This window comes from Tilletiopsis washingtonensis (genome assembly GCF_003144115.1).
Source record: "Tilletiopsis washingtonensis strain MCA 4186 unplaced genomic scaffold FA09scaffold_5, whole genome shotgun sequence".
In the NCBI taxonomy this organism is placed as follows: Eukaryota; Fungi; Basidiomycota; class Exobasidiomycetes; order Entylomatales; genus Tilletiopsis; species Tilletiopsis washingtonensis.
In genome coordinates, this window is record NW_020312002.1 from 804,066 (window position 1) to 818,102 (window position 14,037).

The 14,037-nt window shown below is 67.7% G+C and overlaps 5 protein-coding genes across 5 annotated transcripts; 2 read left to right on the top strand and 3 right to left on the bottom strand.

The window, feature by feature from the left end:
• Positions 1-16: 16 nt before the first annotated feature.
• FA09DRAFT_328639 (hypothetical protein) lies at positions 17-2,977 on the bottom strand. The gene is made up of 5 exons (XM_025741850.1): positions 1,732-2,977; positions 1,587-1,668; positions 1,039-1,531; positions 647-989; positions 17-592 (listed from the first exon to the last, which is right to left on the bottom strand). The coding sequence occupies exons 1-5, from the start codon at positions 2,938-2,940 to the stop codon at positions 53-55; spliced, it is 2,667 nt and encodes an 888-aa protein (XP_025600144.1). The 5' UTR covers positions 2,941-2,977; the 3' UTR covers positions 17-52.
• Positions 2,978-3,346: 369 nt separating this feature from the next.
• FA09DRAFT_328640 (putative RPT1-26S proteasome regulatory subunit) lies at positions 3,347-5,387 on the bottom strand. The gene is made up of 6 exons (XM_025741851.1): positions 4,720-5,387; positions 4,497-4,665; positions 3,906-4,282; positions 3,624-3,828; positions 3,444-3,563; positions 3,347-3,372 (listed from the first exon to the last, which is right to left on the bottom strand). Exons 1-6 carry the CDS (start codon positions 5,274-5,276, stop codon positions 3,364-3,366), a joined length of 1,437 nt encoding a protein of 478 aa, XP_025600145.1. The 5' UTR covers positions 5,277-5,387; the 3' UTR covers positions 3,347-3,363.
• A 597-nt stretch (positions 5,388-5,984) lies between these two features.
• Positions 5,985-7,731, top strand: FA09DRAFT_294940 (amidohydrolase family protein; the record flags this gene model as incomplete). Its single annotated transcript, XM_025740096.1, has 5 exons — positions 5,985-6,206; positions 6,264-6,474; positions 6,539-6,674; positions 6,739-7,299; positions 7,374-7,731. Coding segments are annotated over 5 exons (1,488 nt in total), but the record flags the coding sequence as incomplete, so codon positions are not given.
• FA09DRAFT_328644 (NAD(P)-binding protein) lies at positions 7,671-9,290 on the bottom strand. The gene is made up of 7 exons (XM_025741852.1): positions 9,050-9,290; positions 8,969-8,996; positions 8,551-8,912; positions 8,451-8,493; positions 8,285-8,393; positions 8,134-8,201; positions 7,671-8,057 (listed from the first exon to the last, which is right to left on the bottom strand). Exons 1-7 carry the CDS (start codon positions 9,050-9,052, stop codon positions 7,819-7,821), a joined length of 852 nt encoding a protein of 283 aa, XP_025600147.1. The 5' UTR covers positions 9,053-9,290; the 3' UTR covers positions 7,671-7,818.
• Positions 9,291-9,716: 426 nt separating this feature from the next.
• On the top strand, positions 9,717-13,042 carry FA09DRAFT_328645 (hypothetical protein). Its single transcript, XM_025741853.1, has 5 exons — positions 9,717-11,228; positions 11,296-11,602; positions 11,669-11,818; positions 11,891-12,477; positions 12,548-13,042. The coding sequence occupies exons 1-5, from the start codon at positions 9,876-9,878 to the stop codon at positions 12,995-12,997; spliced, it is 2,847 nt and encodes a 948-aa protein (XP_025600148.1). The 5' UTR covers positions 9,717-9,875; the 3' UTR covers positions 12,998-13,042.
• Positions 13,043-14,037: the final 995 nt, after the last annotated feature.

A 14,037-nucleotide genomic window follows, 5' to 3' on the forward strand; every position in this document is an offset into this window, starting at 1 on the left:
ACTCAGACACGCGCGAGTGTCGCAGGGGTATATCATTAGGTCGTGACTCGCCTCAGGCCGCAGCCGCAGCCGCCCACATGTCGCTCAGGCGCGCCTGCTGCGAGCGCCGCGCATCGACCTCCTGGCCGACGAGGGCGTTGAGGCGATAGCGCAGGCTGAGCTCGAGGCGCTGCATGGCGTCCTTCGTCTGGCTGCGAGCCAGAAAGGCACCTCGACCATCGACGATGCCGGCGTTCGCCTCGCGCAGCGCCGTCACGAGCTGTTCGATAAGCTCGACGCGTGAGCTAGAGGGTCGCAGGACGCCGTCTGCGGATGCGAGGGCCTCCTTGAAAGGCTCGAGCGCAGCCTCGAACGCTGGACGCGCAGATGTACGCTCCTCGTCGTCGTCTTGCACCTCCTCCCACAGGCACAGCTGCAGCGGCAGATCGGCGAGCGCCAGCTCGAGGAGACAGACGCGCTCCCGCAGCGCCGCATAGTCGTCCTCGTCTGCGTCGCCGTCTGCGCTCGCGCCCTGTGCGGCGTGCACGAGCAGCGGCGAGGCGCGGCCGAGGTTCAACATCGACTCGAGCGGCAGCACGGGCGAAGAGAGCGGCTATGGCAGACGTCAGCACATCCTGTGTGAGGGCGCAAACAGCACGAAACTCACCTCGGCCGCTTCGGCGTCGCGCAGCAGGCACTTCCACGCACACCATGCGCGAACGATGCGGGCGCGCGGCTTGATGTCCGGCAGGGCACGCACGATGCGCAGGCAAGTCTGCACGTCCGAAACGGCGAGCACCTGCTGCACCTTGGCACAAATCGCCGCCTCGCCTGCCAGTGCACGCTCGCCTGTGCGCAGTGCTCGAGGCTTGAGTAGGACGGGAAGGATCTGCGGCAGACGCAGAGAGAGGGCGTGTGGCTCGGCATCGGCTTGCATGCAGAGCAGCGCTAGTGCCGCGTCGTGGCGTGCTGTAGTCACCTCGGGATCAAGCAATACAGACGTCGGCAGTCTGTTCTGCATTCAGCCAGTGTCAATGAAACGCTCCCGACGGCACTCACTCATTGATCAGCTCGAGCACGTCGAGCAGCTGCATGACGGCCTGTGCCCGATCCGCGCCGCGCTTTACACCATCTGACGCTGCCGCATCCTTGATGTCGCTCGGCGAGCACTCGAGGCACAACGCGAGCACGTCGCGCGAGGCGCCTAGAGCCGTGAAAGAAGCAGGCAACGAGGCGAGGAGTGCAAGGACAGCGAGGCTGGTCTGCGTCTCGGGCGACGGCGACGGCACGTCTCCGGCGAGCAGCTCCGCGTCCGCAGCGAGTACGTCGCGCAGCGCGGAGCATGCTGAGGCCGCCAGCGTGGCGTCGGCGCTGTGCACGGCCAGCTGGAAGAGCCACGTGGCGAGCACGACGGGCGAACGCTCCTCGTCGGCCAGCATCTGTGAGCTGTCCGAGCCGCGGCGCGAGGACTCTGGCGAGTCGGACACCTGATGAAAGAGGCCGCGCTGACGCAGGATACCGCTGCGAAGGATGGCAGCCAGGCGATCAAATGCTGGAGAGGGACACATGAGCGGATGTCATGATGCGGGTTGAGGAGCAGCGCTCACTGGGCAGCCTCGAAGCAGCGACAAGTCGGGCATCGAGCGCATTGTTCGCGTCCAGGGCCGGGCACGCCGGCGGCGCGATTGCCTGCGAAAGACGAGAAGCTTAGTGCAGCTCTCAGGGACGGCGCTACCTCGAGTCCAGACTCACAGCTGCCTCAGACGTCCAGAAGCGGAACTGGGTTGTTTCCGTCTGCTCTCGCGGCCTGCTCTTGCTCTTCTTGATAATGGCCATCGCCGCATGCGCCTGTGCCCTGCCAGCGCCCCCGAGGGCGTCCTCCTGCATCTCCTCATCTTCGCTCTGCGCGGCCAGTAAAGCGCGCTCCATGCGTTCCTCCTCGCTGTCGCTGCTCGGCGGACGGCTCGGCGCGCTGGCGTGGCTGTCTGCATCGCTCTCTCCATCCGCACGCGCAAACTCGGCGCGCGTCTGACGCAGCAGTTCGTCGAGCTCAGACGCATCGCCTATGCCGCGCTCACGCAGACGTTTCTTCTGCGTCAGCATGCGACGCATCTCCACCGCATCCTCGTCGACCGGCTTCGTCTTGAGTGTGCGTGCCTCCACCAGGCCGGCCTGCACGGCGGCGCTCTCCTTGATGCGCGCATTGTCGATGCGGCGCTGCGAGGGCCGCACGAGGGCCAGCTTGAAGCTGTATGCGTCGGCCTTGGCCGTGCTGCGCTTGGCGCGCACGCCGAAGCTGTAGTCGGGACTGGCGCTGGGCGAGTGCGAGCGCCGCTCGAGCTCGAGCTGCCGAGCTGCCAGGGCTGCGGCGGCGGCAGAGGAGGAGGGAGCCTGTAGCATGCTCACGTCGAGATCCGGCAGCTCCTCGTCCGAGTCTGACGCCAGTGCCGCAGCCGCTGCTGCCGCTGTGCGTCGTGCACGTCCGGGCGTGGGCCTGGTGGCGGCGCCATTCTGCTTCTTCTTTGCCAGCTCGCGCTCCTGCGCCTGGGCTCGGAAGCGCGCCGCCAAGTCGCCGGCCGAGAGGCGAGCGGGCGCCGGCGAGGCGTCGGCGGCGCGGCTGCGCTTCAGCGACGGCAGGACCGCAACAGACGACTGCGCCGAGCTCTCGGGCGGCGGCGACGAGAGGCCGCTGGACATGGGCGTCGAGGCGGGGAGCGGCACATGTGCGCTGCCGCTGCGGCTAGTGCTGCCTTGGCTGCTGCTCGAGGCGCGCCCCAGCGGGAGAGGACGGCGCGACGACTTGCTGGGCGAGACGTAGATGACGACCTCGGGGATGCTGCCGCTGCGTGTGGGAGTGCGGGCGCTGCTGAGGGACGAGGAGACGGCGCCAGCAGTGCCTGTGGGCGGCGTCGCAGGCCGTGCGCGCCCCGGCGTCGCGCCGCCGCTCTCGGGCGAGGCCATCGCTGCGGCGCTGTGGCGCTGCGGCGACGCCGCTGCGAGCGCGATGAGAGCGAGCGCGAGCCGAGGGAGGGGCGAAGCCGCAAGCGTGAGAGACGAGCGAGCGAGGTGGTGCCAGTGGACGCGGACAGAGGAAGATGTGGACGTGACGCTCGTGCGAGGTGCGCGGCGCATGAATGCAGCCCTCGGCGCGCGCATCGCGTCGCGTGGCAAGCAACACAAAGTGCACCGCCGCTCTGCTGCGCCCCGGCTACTAGCATCTCGTGTGCGCGCTGGAGGTCCGCTCAGCCTCAGGTTCCGACAGCAGGCAAAGCTCACAACGGCCAGCAGGCAGCATGCAAGCTCAGGAATCCGCGGCGGTGCACACACACACATAAGGCACAAGCAAGCGATGACAATACAGCAGCGCCCTCCCATCTCGCCAGCTCAGTTGTACTGCGCGACACCGCTCCTGTCAGCACACAGCAGCAACACACACATACCAGCCACACGCTCGAACCACTCACCTGCGCGTACAGGCCCGTGCTGGAGAACTTGCTGCCCTGCCGCACCACCTTCTCGACGGCCTCGAGAAAGTCCTTCTCCGTCGCCATCTTCCTCCGTGCACGGATGGCAAACATGCCCGCCTGTTGCACTCGCTCCGTCAGCATTGCGCCATACATGCAGCAGCTCGCGGGGCGACTCACCTCAGTGGCGACGCTGCGCAGCTCGGCGCCCGTCGTGTTGGGACACAGACGCGCAATGAGGTCGAAGCGAATGTCACGCTCGACGCTCATGCTGCGCGCGTGGATGCGCAGGATGTGCGCGCGGCCCTCGTTGTCGGGCAGGCCAAACTCGACGCGCCGGTCCAGACGGCCGGGCCGTAGCAGGGCGGGATCGAGCGTGTCGGGCCTGGCAGGACGAAGGGAGGGTGAGCGACGCAGGCGAGAGATGGGGCATGAACTCGAGAGAGAGAAGAGGACACGCACCGGTTCGTCGCCATCAACACCTTGATGTTGCCGCGCGGGTCGAAGCCGTCGAGCTGGTTGATGAGCTCGAGCATCGTCCGCTGCACCTCATTGTCTCCTCCTGCACCGTCGTCGAATCGTGCACCGCCAATGGCATCCACCTCGTCAAAGAAGATGATGCATGCCTTCTTGGTGCGCGCCATCTCGAAGAGCTCGCGCACCATGCGTGCGCCCTCGCCGACGTACTTCTGCACCAGCTCACTGCCAATGACACGGATGAACGTCGCATCCGTGCGGTTGGCGACGGCGCGCGCACAGAGCGTCTTGCCCGTGCCGGGCGGCCCGAAGAGCAAGACACCCTTAGGCGGGTCAATGCCGAGCTTGACGAAGCGTTCCGGCTGCGCGGGCGGGCGAGAGTGTGAGCGAACGTGCAGCATGGCAGCGGTGTGAAGGGCACGGCGACAAGGCAGCGGGAGTACGGCAGCCACGGCAGCGCAGCCACTGTTGCGCAGCCACAGCAGTGCAGCGAGAGCAGCGCAGCGACGGCATTGCAGGAACGGCAGTGCCGCAGCGCGCGCCACGCTTGCACACGCTCTGCGCAAGCACACTCACGCTCAGCAGTGGCGTCTCGACGACCTCGCGCAGCTTCTCGATCTGCTCCTTGCAGCCGCCGACGTCGCCGTACGTCACGTCGGGCTTCTCCTCGACCTGCATCATCGTGACGCTGGGGTCGATCTTGGGCGGCAGCGGGATCTGGATCTGGTACTTGTTGCGGTCGACGCTGGTGCCGAGTGTCAGCCATACAACGTGCAGCGTTGGCAGCGCGGCAACTCACCCCACACGCATACCCTCCTCAATGTCCGTCGGCGCCACGCGCTCGCCGAGGCCGACGACAAACTTGGCAATCTGCTTGACGTTGATGACGTACTTGTCCTCCTCCTCGGCCGCCGGCTGTGCGCCGCCACCGGGCGCCGCTCCGCCGAGAGCGCGCGCCAATCCGCCCAGCGCGCCGCCCGCCCCGCCCGGCGCTGCCGCCGCGTCCGGCGCGCTGTCCGCCGCCTTGTCCCTGCCCTCGCCGGCCTTGATGATCTTGGTGCAGCGCGCCACCTGCAGCGGCTGCTCCTCGCCCATGCGCTGCTTGTCCGCGGGAATGTCCCAGAGGTTGGGCGGCGCGAGGCCGGTGTCGCTCTCCTTGACGCCCTGCTTCTCGGCGATGCGCGCCTGCACCTCCTTGATCTCGCGCTCGATGCTCTTCAGCTGTGCCGCATAGGGCCCCTGGCCGTACGTCTTGAGCAGCTGGATGTCGCCCTCGTCGAGCGCGACGATGGGCTCGTCGTCCTTCTTGTCGCCCTTGGGGCCCGAGTACTTCTCCCAGTCCGCCTTGGGCGGCATGGCGGGCGGGCGGTGTGGTCTGTTGTAGGTGCGTGTGTGTGTGGTGCAGTGCTGCGGTGTATAGTGTGCAGTGCTCGGTGCAGCGCAGGGCAAGGACAGGGAGGTGAGGGTGCGGTGTCAAGTCAGGCAGCGCGCACGGCGCACAGCCAGCCCAAGCCAGCCTGAGCGCGCCGATCACATGCATGGCGCACGCCCAGCAGATCCGCGGCTCTCAGAGCTCGTCTTCGCGCCTCCACGCGCGCCGCCTACACCTTCCTTCCCTCCGCCCATCAAGCGGCGCTCCTTCCCGCTCTCCTCGCCGACTGACTCAATGCCACCACGCGCCGCTCGTCTCGGTGCCCTGTCCGTGCTGCTCGTCGCCGTGCTGCTAGCACACAGCGTGCGGCAGCGGCTCGGCTCGCTCCAGCTGCGCGGCACAGATGCCGCGCGCGCTTCTGCCCGGACGGCTGCCGGCTGGGCAATCTGCACTGCGCCCTCGGAGCGCGCGCCGCGCATCCGCATCGCCGCACATGCGCCGGCGGTGCAGTGCCTGGGCGTGCAGGACGGCGTGGTGCGCGAGCATGGCAGTAGAGAGGCGGTGCAGGCCTGGTGCGCGGCGCAGCGCAGCGACAGCGGCGGCGCGTGTGAGGTGCGCGAGCTGGAGGTGAGGCCAGAGGGCAAGGTCCCACACTCCTCGCAGCGCTGACTCGTGCATGGCAGCCGGGTCAGGCAGTGCTGCCCGGCCTGCACGACGCGCACGGCCACGTGCTCGACCAGGGCTGGGCGCTCGAGTCCGTCAACCTCGTCGGTGCGCGCTCGGTGGAGGAGGTGCGGCTGCGCATCGAGCAGCACCTCGCCGCACGGCCGGAGCTGGAGGCGGACAGGGAACGCTGGATCGAGGGCATTGGCTGGGATCAGACGCTGTGGGACCCGCCCGTCTTTCCGAGCGCCGTGAGTTGAGTCCTGATCCGCCCGTCTCGCCTTTCACCCTCACCCTCGATTGCTCAGAGCGACCTGCGCTCCGTCCTCCTCGACGGCCGCCGCATTGCGCTGCGCCGCGTCGACGTGCACGCGCTCTGGCTCTCTGAACGCGCACTCGGCGAGGTGGAAGCCGCGGGTCTGCCGCAGCCGGGCGTCGACATTCCCGGCGGACTCGTGCTGCGCGATGCAGCGGGCCGTCCGACGGGCGTGCTCATCGACAAGGCCATGGATTACGCTCGTCAGTGAGAAGAAACCTATGCTGCGTCAATGCTTGTGCTGACGGTATGCACGCTGGCTCGCAGTCAACGTCATCCCGCCATGGACCGACACGGACCGCCGGCGCTTCCTTGCCGCGGCCTCCGAGTCGCTGCTGTCAGTCGGCATCACCAGTGTTGGTGATGCCGCAGTCGACCTGCCCAGCTTGCGCTTCTTCCGCGAGTGAGTAGAATGCCATGGTGCTTCCTCTGACAGGCAAACTGATGCCTCTCCCGCGCTGCTGTAGCGCCGATGAACGAGGCGAGCTGGCGCTGCGCTTCTACGGCATGCTAGCCTGTCCCACCTCCTCTCCGCGCTGCAGCGACTCTGCCTCTGCCGCCGGCTTCCCTCTGCTGCCTCGGCACGCCGCATCGCGCCTCACCGTGCGCACCGTCAAGCTCTTCGCCGACGGCGCCCTCGGCTCCTGGGGCTCCGCCATGTGGGCGCCGTACGCCGACCGGCCCGCCGAGCGCGGACTGATGCTTATTGAGCCAAACGACCTGCGCGCGCTTGTTGCGCACTGGCTCGACGCGGGCTGGCAAGTGGCTACCCACTGCATCGGCGACCGAGCCAACTCGCTCGTGCTGGACGCATACGAGGCGCTTCTCTCTGCTCGTCCACAACAAGATCTGAGGCTGCGCGTGGAACACGCGCAGATCCTCAGGCTGAACGACACCAGCCGCTTTGGACAGCTCGGCGTTGTGGCGTCGATGCAGCCGACGCATGCGACGTCGGACATGGGCTATGTGGAGAAGCGCCTGGGTGCGGAGCGCATGCTGGGCGCGTATCCCTGGCAGTCTGTGCTGCGGTGAGTCCTGGCAGCCTCGCTTCTCACCGCTGTTGAAGCCTCAGTGACTAATAGCCACTTGGCGTCTGGCGCAGCGGCGGCGGCATCCTCGCCTTTGGCTCCGACTTCCCCGTCGAGCTGCCGAATCCTTTCCACGGCCTCTACAGCGCCATCACGCGTCTCGATGCCGAGGGTCACTCGCCCTCCGGCCCCGGCGGCTGGCTGCCGCACGAGCGTCTCTCGCGCGCCGACGCACTGCACGCCTTCACGTACGCAGCTGCATACGCGCAGTTTGAGGAGCAGCGCACAGGCTCGCTAGAGAGGGGCAGGCGCGCCGATCTCGTCGTCGTCGACCGCGACATTATGGACGAAGCGACAACGCCGAAGCAGCTGCGAGAGACACAGGTGCTTGCTACCATCATTGACGGCCGGACAGTCTGGACTCGAGCATGACACACGCAATGCAATGTGATTCGCAAGCGCTGCGGCGAGGAAGGATATCGAGTCGGCGGAGGACGTGGGCCGCGCGCGTGGAACGCTTCAAGCCTTGACCTTCTTGTCCTCGTCCACGTCCGTGCTGAGCGAAATCTTCTTGCCCTTCTCCACGTTCTCGCCATACGTCTTGAGCTTGCCCTCGATGGCGGCAAACGCATCGCTGCCCAGCACGATGCGCAGCGGCGGCTCCGCCTGCAAGGCAAGGTCGAACATGGCCTGAGCTCCGCGACGCGGGTCGCCCACCTGCGTGCCGTGCCGCTTCTTGGCGTTGGCCTCGGCGTCGACTGTACGCAGCGCGGAGTAGGGCAAAGGTGAGCGCTGCGGCGCGAGGGGCACGGCCGAATGTGCAGGCACACTCACGGTGGTCGTACGCCTTGCACTTGTTCTCGGGCTTGTTGAAGATCATGTTGCCGCCTGCCCACTCGGTGCTGCAGAGAGGAAGGGGAGGGAGTCAGCCTCTAGTCCTGGCATGAGCGAGCCGCGCCGCTCTCAAGGCGCGCGCTATACGCACCGGAAGCCTCCCGGCTCGATGCACGTGAACTTGATGCCCCACTCGGGCTTCACCTCCTTGCTCAGCGTCTCGGTGAAGCCCTCGACGGCCCACTTGGAGGCGCAGTACGCTGTCGCGCGCTGCTGTCAGCTGAGGCCGTTGCAAGCCCAGCGCGCCAAGGACTCACTGCTGTACAGCGGCACGCCAATCTGCCCGCCGATGCTGGTGATCTGTCGCCGCACCCATCAGCATGGGCCATGCCACCTGCACCCGCATCGCACACTCACCTGCTGAATCACGCCTCCGCCCTGCTCGCGCATGATGGCCAGCGCCGCGCGCGTGCACTCAAAGAGGCCAAACACATTGACGTCGAACTGCTTGCGGTACTGCGCCTCGGTGAGGCTCTCAAACTCGCCCGCCAGGCCGTAGCCGGCGTTGTTGCACAGCACGTCGATGCGGCCAAAGTGCTTGTGCGCCTGCTCGAAGGCCGCGTGCACCGACGAGGCGGACGTGACGTCGAGGTCGACGCCGAGGAAGTTGTCCTTTGTCGCGCTGGAGAAGGACAGCTTGGAGCCACTGCGGCCGGCCGCGGCAACCTTGTGTCCCGCCTCGAGCGCAATCTGCACGTACTCGTTGCCAAAGCCGCTCGCTGTGCGCGGACATGTCAGCTGGCTGGCCGAGGAGGCCCGAGAGGGCAAGACGCACAGCAGCCAGTGATGAAGAAGACCTTGCTCTGCGATGCGGTGTCAGTGACGAGGCATGGCGGCGGCAAGCAAGCAGGCGAACCATGATGATGTGTGTGTGTGGTGTTGGCTGTGGTAGGGGATATCAAGCGCGAGAGCGAGCGAAAGGGCTGCTCTTATGTGCCGGCGGCGCATGGCCGAAGCGGTCCGCCTTCCCCGCGCTCGCTCCACATGAGATGGGCAGTGCAGACGTCAGGGGTCGCCGCCGCCGCCCGGCCGTCACCAGGTCACCTTACGCACTTGCGGGTCAAAGCGTCACCTCGCTGCCGCCTCTCCGCACATCATGACTTCTGAAGCTCGTTCGCTGGCTCTGGCGACCGCGGTCAAGCCCTGAGGCCTCGCCGACATGCCGAAGACCAGGCGATGTGGAGGTTCCCACGCGCGCAGGTCTCGCTTCCCAGCACCGCACGCCGTCCCGCAGCTACGGCGCCAGCCGGACGCCGGCATCGGGAGCTTGTTCGGCGATCTTGTGTGTCTCATCTTCAGACCAGCTCTCACGCAGCGACGGCGAACAGCAGCTCCAGCGTGGCCCGTGAGAGGTGAGCGCGCGCCGGACCGCAGCCGCGAGAGCGAGATCTGCGGCGCGCCCCTGAGCCGGCCGCTGTGCCGCGCGCCGCACGCGGCGGAAGCGGGATGCGGCGGGCCGAGCTGCACGCGGCATGCATGTGGCCCGACCGCTGGCCCACTCTGACTCCGCCGCAGGCTGTGCTCCTGACCACCACCCGCTGCTCGTGCCTCGACGCACCCAGCGCACCTCAAGCACCTCAGGCACTCGCACAGACTAGAGCAGGGCAGAGTGGACCGAGGCACGGCCACAGCGTTGCAGCGACGAACAGGCAGCCTCTCGCCGACCCGCGACGCCCAGCGCCATGGCGCCCGCTCCCGCAGCGTCCAGCACGCTGGCACCGCCCTCGTCCGACTCGTCAGCGGCCGGCTCAGCCGCTGCCTCGGCCAGCTCGTCGCCGCTGAGCAGCCTGCTCAAGCTGCCCGCCTGGGGGCCCTCCAGCCGCGCCGCATCGCCCGGCACGCGCGCCGCCGCCGAGCTGCCGCACAGCCGCTACATTCCCGAGAGCGAGCGTGGCTGGCACGGCACAGCCTCCAGCGCCGCTTCGGGCGCCAGCAATGGCGGCAGCACCGCGTCGCGCGAGCGTCGGCGCTCCAGCATGGCCCTCTCGCGCCTGCCCTTCTTTGGCGAGCGCAAGACGTCAGGCAGCACCGTCAGCGAGAGCGACGACGACGACGCAGACGACACCGGCCTCGCGCCCGTCGTGCCTGCCGTCGGTCTCGGGCGCGCCGTCAACGGCAAAGGCTCGCTGCGCAGCCGCACGCGCTCCGTGCCCGCCACGCCCCTCTGGGAAGTGCTGGCCGATCCGATGGCCGCCGCCTCGGCTGTCGACGACACCGGCTCGATTAGCGAGCAGGAGACTGCAGTGGAGGAAGAGCCGGCCGAGCCGGTGTATCGACGACGTCGGCGACGCCGCTCGCTGCAGGAGTCCTCGCAGTCGACGGTCATGTACGACGACACGTCGACTCTGCGCGGCGGCAGCTCTGACGAGGCTCGGCCTACACAGCACCTCGAGCGCGCCGACACGGCGTCCTCTTCCGTGCTCATCTCCGAGCCGCCGGCAGTGCGTGATCCGCGCGGCTATCCGTGGCGCCACGAGCCGGCGCTGCTTGCCGAGAGCGCCACTGCGCCCGGACAGGCGACATACGTGCCGACTGGCCATCGCAACGCCACGGGCCAGCAGGCCATCTACGACACGCACTTTGGCGCCTCGTCGGGCTGGCGCAGTCTCAGCGAACTTGCTGGGCCCGTGCTGCATCCATGGCACACTCTGACGGGCAGACGGCGCTCGTCGAAGACCGATGAGCGCGAGCAGGAGAGCGCGGCAAAGAGCAGAGGGCTGCTCGGCACGGGCACGGACAAGCTGCGCGACATGCTTGGCGGCTGGCCCAGTCTGTCGTCGCTCAGTGTCTTTGGGCCGTCGTCGATGGCCAGCGAGGGCGACGAAATGTCGCCTGCGGGCAGCAGCAGTCAGAAGAGCGGCAAAGGCGCCCCGGGCGTGCCGTACGAGCCGGAGCTGATGCCCGTCGTCAAGCGCGACTCGCGCGCCAAGCGCTACTTTGACGCCGTGGAGGGCAACGTGCTCTGCATGGGCGGCTATCGCGGCAGCATTCTGCGCGATGCAGAGACGAAGCAGATGCTGTGGATCCCCATCAAGGTGCGCTTTTCCCATGCTACGCCTGGCCATGCGCGCTCCCGCTGACCGTGCTCCATCTGCCGCCCAGGTTGGCGTGGGCCTGCGGCGGCCGACACTCGAGCTGGGCCTCAGTCAGCAAGCCGAAGACCGCGCCGAGGAGCTCGTGGTGGCCGGCGAGATGCTGCCCGGCATGGGACGGCTGATCGACATGGGAGGCCGACTGCGCGCCACGCTGGCGGCGGGGAAGCGACGCCCGCAGGTGCACTCGTGGGGCTTCGACTGGCGCCTGAGCGTCACGAGATCAAGTCGACTGCTGGAGCAGAAGCTGCAGCGCCTGTGGGAGGAGAGTGGTCCGGAGGGCAAGCGACGCGGCACCGTCGTTGTGGCGCACTCTAGTGAGCAGGCAGTGGTGCGTGTTAGCGGCCGGAAGGAGACTAACTTGCCCTCTCCCTGCCTCGTAGTGGGCGGTCTAGTCGCGCTGCACGCGCTCAGCAGGACGAAGAACCCGCGCATCTTCCAGTCCCTCATCTTTGCCTCTACGCCGTTTGCGGGCACGGCCAACATCCTGGGGCCGTTCCGCTATGGCGATGCAGCGCTGCTCAATGACTCTGGTGAGTCCTGACAAAGGAGTTAGACGCTGAAGCAGCTTCTGACACTCTACGCTTGCCGTGGTGGCCCCGCAGTCTGCTCTCCACGCGCCACATTCTCCTTCCGCTCCTCGTTCGCCCTGCTGCCCAAGGACGGGCGCTGCTTCGAGGACGAGCAAGGACGCTGCTACGACCTCGACTTTTTCGATGCGCGCGTCTGGGACGACTTGGGCCTCTCGCCCTGCGTCGAGGCGGGACGCATGAAGGAGTGGCAGGCTCGGCGAGCGCGCGAAGAGCGGCGCGACTCGGTTGCTTCCGCCAGCAGCAGCACGGAGCGGACGAACGACGAGGACAATGGCCGCAGCATGCTCAGCAGCGAAGCAACGCTCGACGGCGGACGCGCCGCTCGTGCCAGTCGAGGAAACACAGGCGCCGGCTTGGGCAGTGACCTTCAGCTCAAGAGTCCGACGAGTTCCGGCGCAGCGGATACGGCGGCACATGCCGTCGATGCGGCGGCTGGCGCGGGACAAGCGCTCGGGCAGGAGACACCGGGCCAGGACTCGTCCATCATGCCCGCCAACCGGCAGGACGACGAGCAGGCGCAGAATGACAAGGCAGAGGAGCTCGACACGCATCTGCCGTCGCTGGCGTCTAACGATGAGGTATGGGACTATCTGGCGCGAGTGAGTGTGATGCTGGATGTTGCCGCGCTGCAAGCATGCAGCTGACTTCTTTGCCCTCTGCGCGGCACAGACGCTCAACGAGACCCGCCGCATGCACGAGGATCTGGCGAGTGGCCCGGACCCTGATCTGCTCGCACAGGGCGCCTATCCGCCCCTGGCCATCATGAGCAGTGGACGCACGCCCACGACGCGCGGCGCACTCATCCGTGCGCGCCGCGAGGGCGCAGACGCCAGTGCCGACGGCTGGAAGGAGGATGTGCGGGCGGGCGACTACTCGCGCATGCTCTGGGAGGCGGGCGACGGCGTCATCAGTCTGCGCAGCAGCACGGCGCTGCCCGATGCATGGCGCCCGCTGCTGGTGAGGGGCGAGGGCGAGCATGGCGAACATGTCACGGGACATCGGCACGTCACGCTCCTCTCGGACGTGCCCGGCATCGGCAGATGCGTCGAGGCGTGCCGGCTCGCGCGCGAGGAGCGAGAGCAAGGCAGCGGCAGCAGCAGTAGCCTGGGCCTGTACTGATGCGAGATGTAGAGCGGACGGCAATGCTTATACCTGCGGCGGACTGATGTGTCGGAGAGTGCAGCCATGGAGCGGTGAGGATGACAGCTCATTGCCCAGGGGGCGAAAGCTGGGCGAACGCGACGCTGCACGCCCCAGTCGCTCTCTCACGCCGAGCTAGCGCCGAGGCTGAGAGGTCACGTGGCACCCACACGTCGCGGCGCTGCGGTGCCGCTGCTGGGCACGCGCCTGGAGGAAGCGGACCAGCGCTTTCGCAGGAGCAGCAACACAGCTTAGATGGAAGAGAGGAGTCGGCATGCTACGGCAGATGTCATGAGAGCGGAGAGTGCGACATGCTGGGGCGCAGTGACGAAGGAGGCCGGGCGACAGCCCGTGAGGCGGCGGGATCACCGGCGCCGCGATGGAAAATCGCCGGCCGCGGCGCCGCCGCGCGCGACCTCTTGGCTCATCTTCGCCGCCGCGCCTGTCAAGCACCAAGGCGTCACCTCTGACTGAGCGTAATATTGTCGTTCGGGCAGGACCTCGGCAGAGCACAGGGCATGCAGCCCTTGATGGAGTGCTTGAAGTGCTTGAGACGTGGAAACTGTCTTTCGGTGGCGTGGACAAGGCACGGTGAGGGAGTCCAGAGCTGCTCGGCTTGCGGAAGCAAACGTCGCCGCCTGCGCCTTGCTCCCGGCTCAGCGAGCCTGCACCGCGGCCCAGTGGCTGTCTTAAAAGCAAAAGTATCCTCAGCAGATGGTGCTCGATATTTTGACGAGCTTCCTGTACACCCTGGAGGAACGTAGCGGCTGTGAGGGCAGGATGAAGGCGACGAGGACGGGGCGAGCGACTCTGTGCGCGGCGGCCCTTGTGCGGGCCGCGCGATGCCCTTGGCGCACCGCGAGGGCGCCCAGCCGGCGCTGCTGCTCCCGCCGTGCGCGCAGGCCACGCCGCCAGCCCAGCTGCCGCGCGCGGCAGGTGACCTGCACCCGCGCAAGCCGTCGCGGCCGAGCGCGGCGACGAGCCGGCCGGCCGCGTCGTGGATCCAGCTCGGCTCCGCC

What these genes read in the sequence shown, in the direction of transcription:
- FA09DRAFT_328645 (XM_025741853.1), top strand. Translation starts at nt 9,876, where the DNA reads ATGGCGCCCGCTCCCGCAGCGTCCAGCACGCTGGCACCGCCCTCGTCC. An exon ending in TGCTGTGGATCCCCATCAAG is followed by an intron (nt 11,229 to 11,295) that starts GTGCGCTTTTCC and finishes TCTGCCGCCCAG; the next exon opens with GTTGGCGTGGGCCTGCGGCG. An exon ending in CGTCGTTGTGGCGCACTCTA is followed by an intron (nt 11,603 to 11,668) that starts GTGAGCAGGCAG and finishes CCTGCCTCGTAG; the next exon opens with TGGGCGGTCTAGTCGCGCTG.
- FA09DRAFT_328639 (XM_025741850.1), bottom strand. Translation starts at nt 2,940, where the DNA reads ATGGCCTCGCCCGAGAGCGGCGGCGCGACGCCGGGGCGCGCACGGCCT. An exon ending in GTGCTCGAGCTGATCAATGA is followed by an intron (nt 990 to 1,038) that starts GTGAGTGCCGTC and finishes AATGCAGAACAG; the next exon opens with ACTGCCGACGTCTGTATTGC. An exon ending in GCGACGCCGAAGCGGCCGAG is followed by an intron (nt 593 to 646) that starts GTGAGTTTCGTG and finishes CGTCTGCCATAG; the next exon opens with CCGCTCTCTTCGCCCGTGCT.
- FA09DRAFT_328640 (XM_025741851.1), bottom strand. Translation starts at nt 5,276, where the DNA reads ATGCCGCCCAAGGCGGACTGGGAGAAGTACTCGGGCCCCAAGGGCGAC. An exon ending in TCGAGACGCCACTGCTGAGC is followed by an intron (nt 4,283 to 4,496) that starts GTGAGTGTGCTT and finishes CCGCCCGCGCAG; the next exon opens with CCGGAACGCTTCGTCAAGCT. An exon ending in GTGTTGATGGCGACGAACCG is followed by an intron (nt 3,829 to 3,905) that starts GTGCGTGTCCTC and finishes TCGTCCTGCCAG; the next exon opens with GCCCGACACGCTCGATCCCG.
- FA09DRAFT_328644 (XM_025741852.1), bottom strand. An exon ending in CTTCTTCATCACTGGCTGCT is followed by an intron (nt 8,913 to 8,968) that starts GTGCGTCTTGCC and finishes GTCCGCGCACAG; the next exon opens with CGAGCGGCTTTGGCAACGAG. An exon ending in GTGCAAGGCGTACGACCACC is followed by an intron (nt 8,058 to 8,133) that starts GTGAGTGTGCCT and finishes CGCTGCGTACAG; the next exon opens with TCGACGCCGAGGCCAACGCC.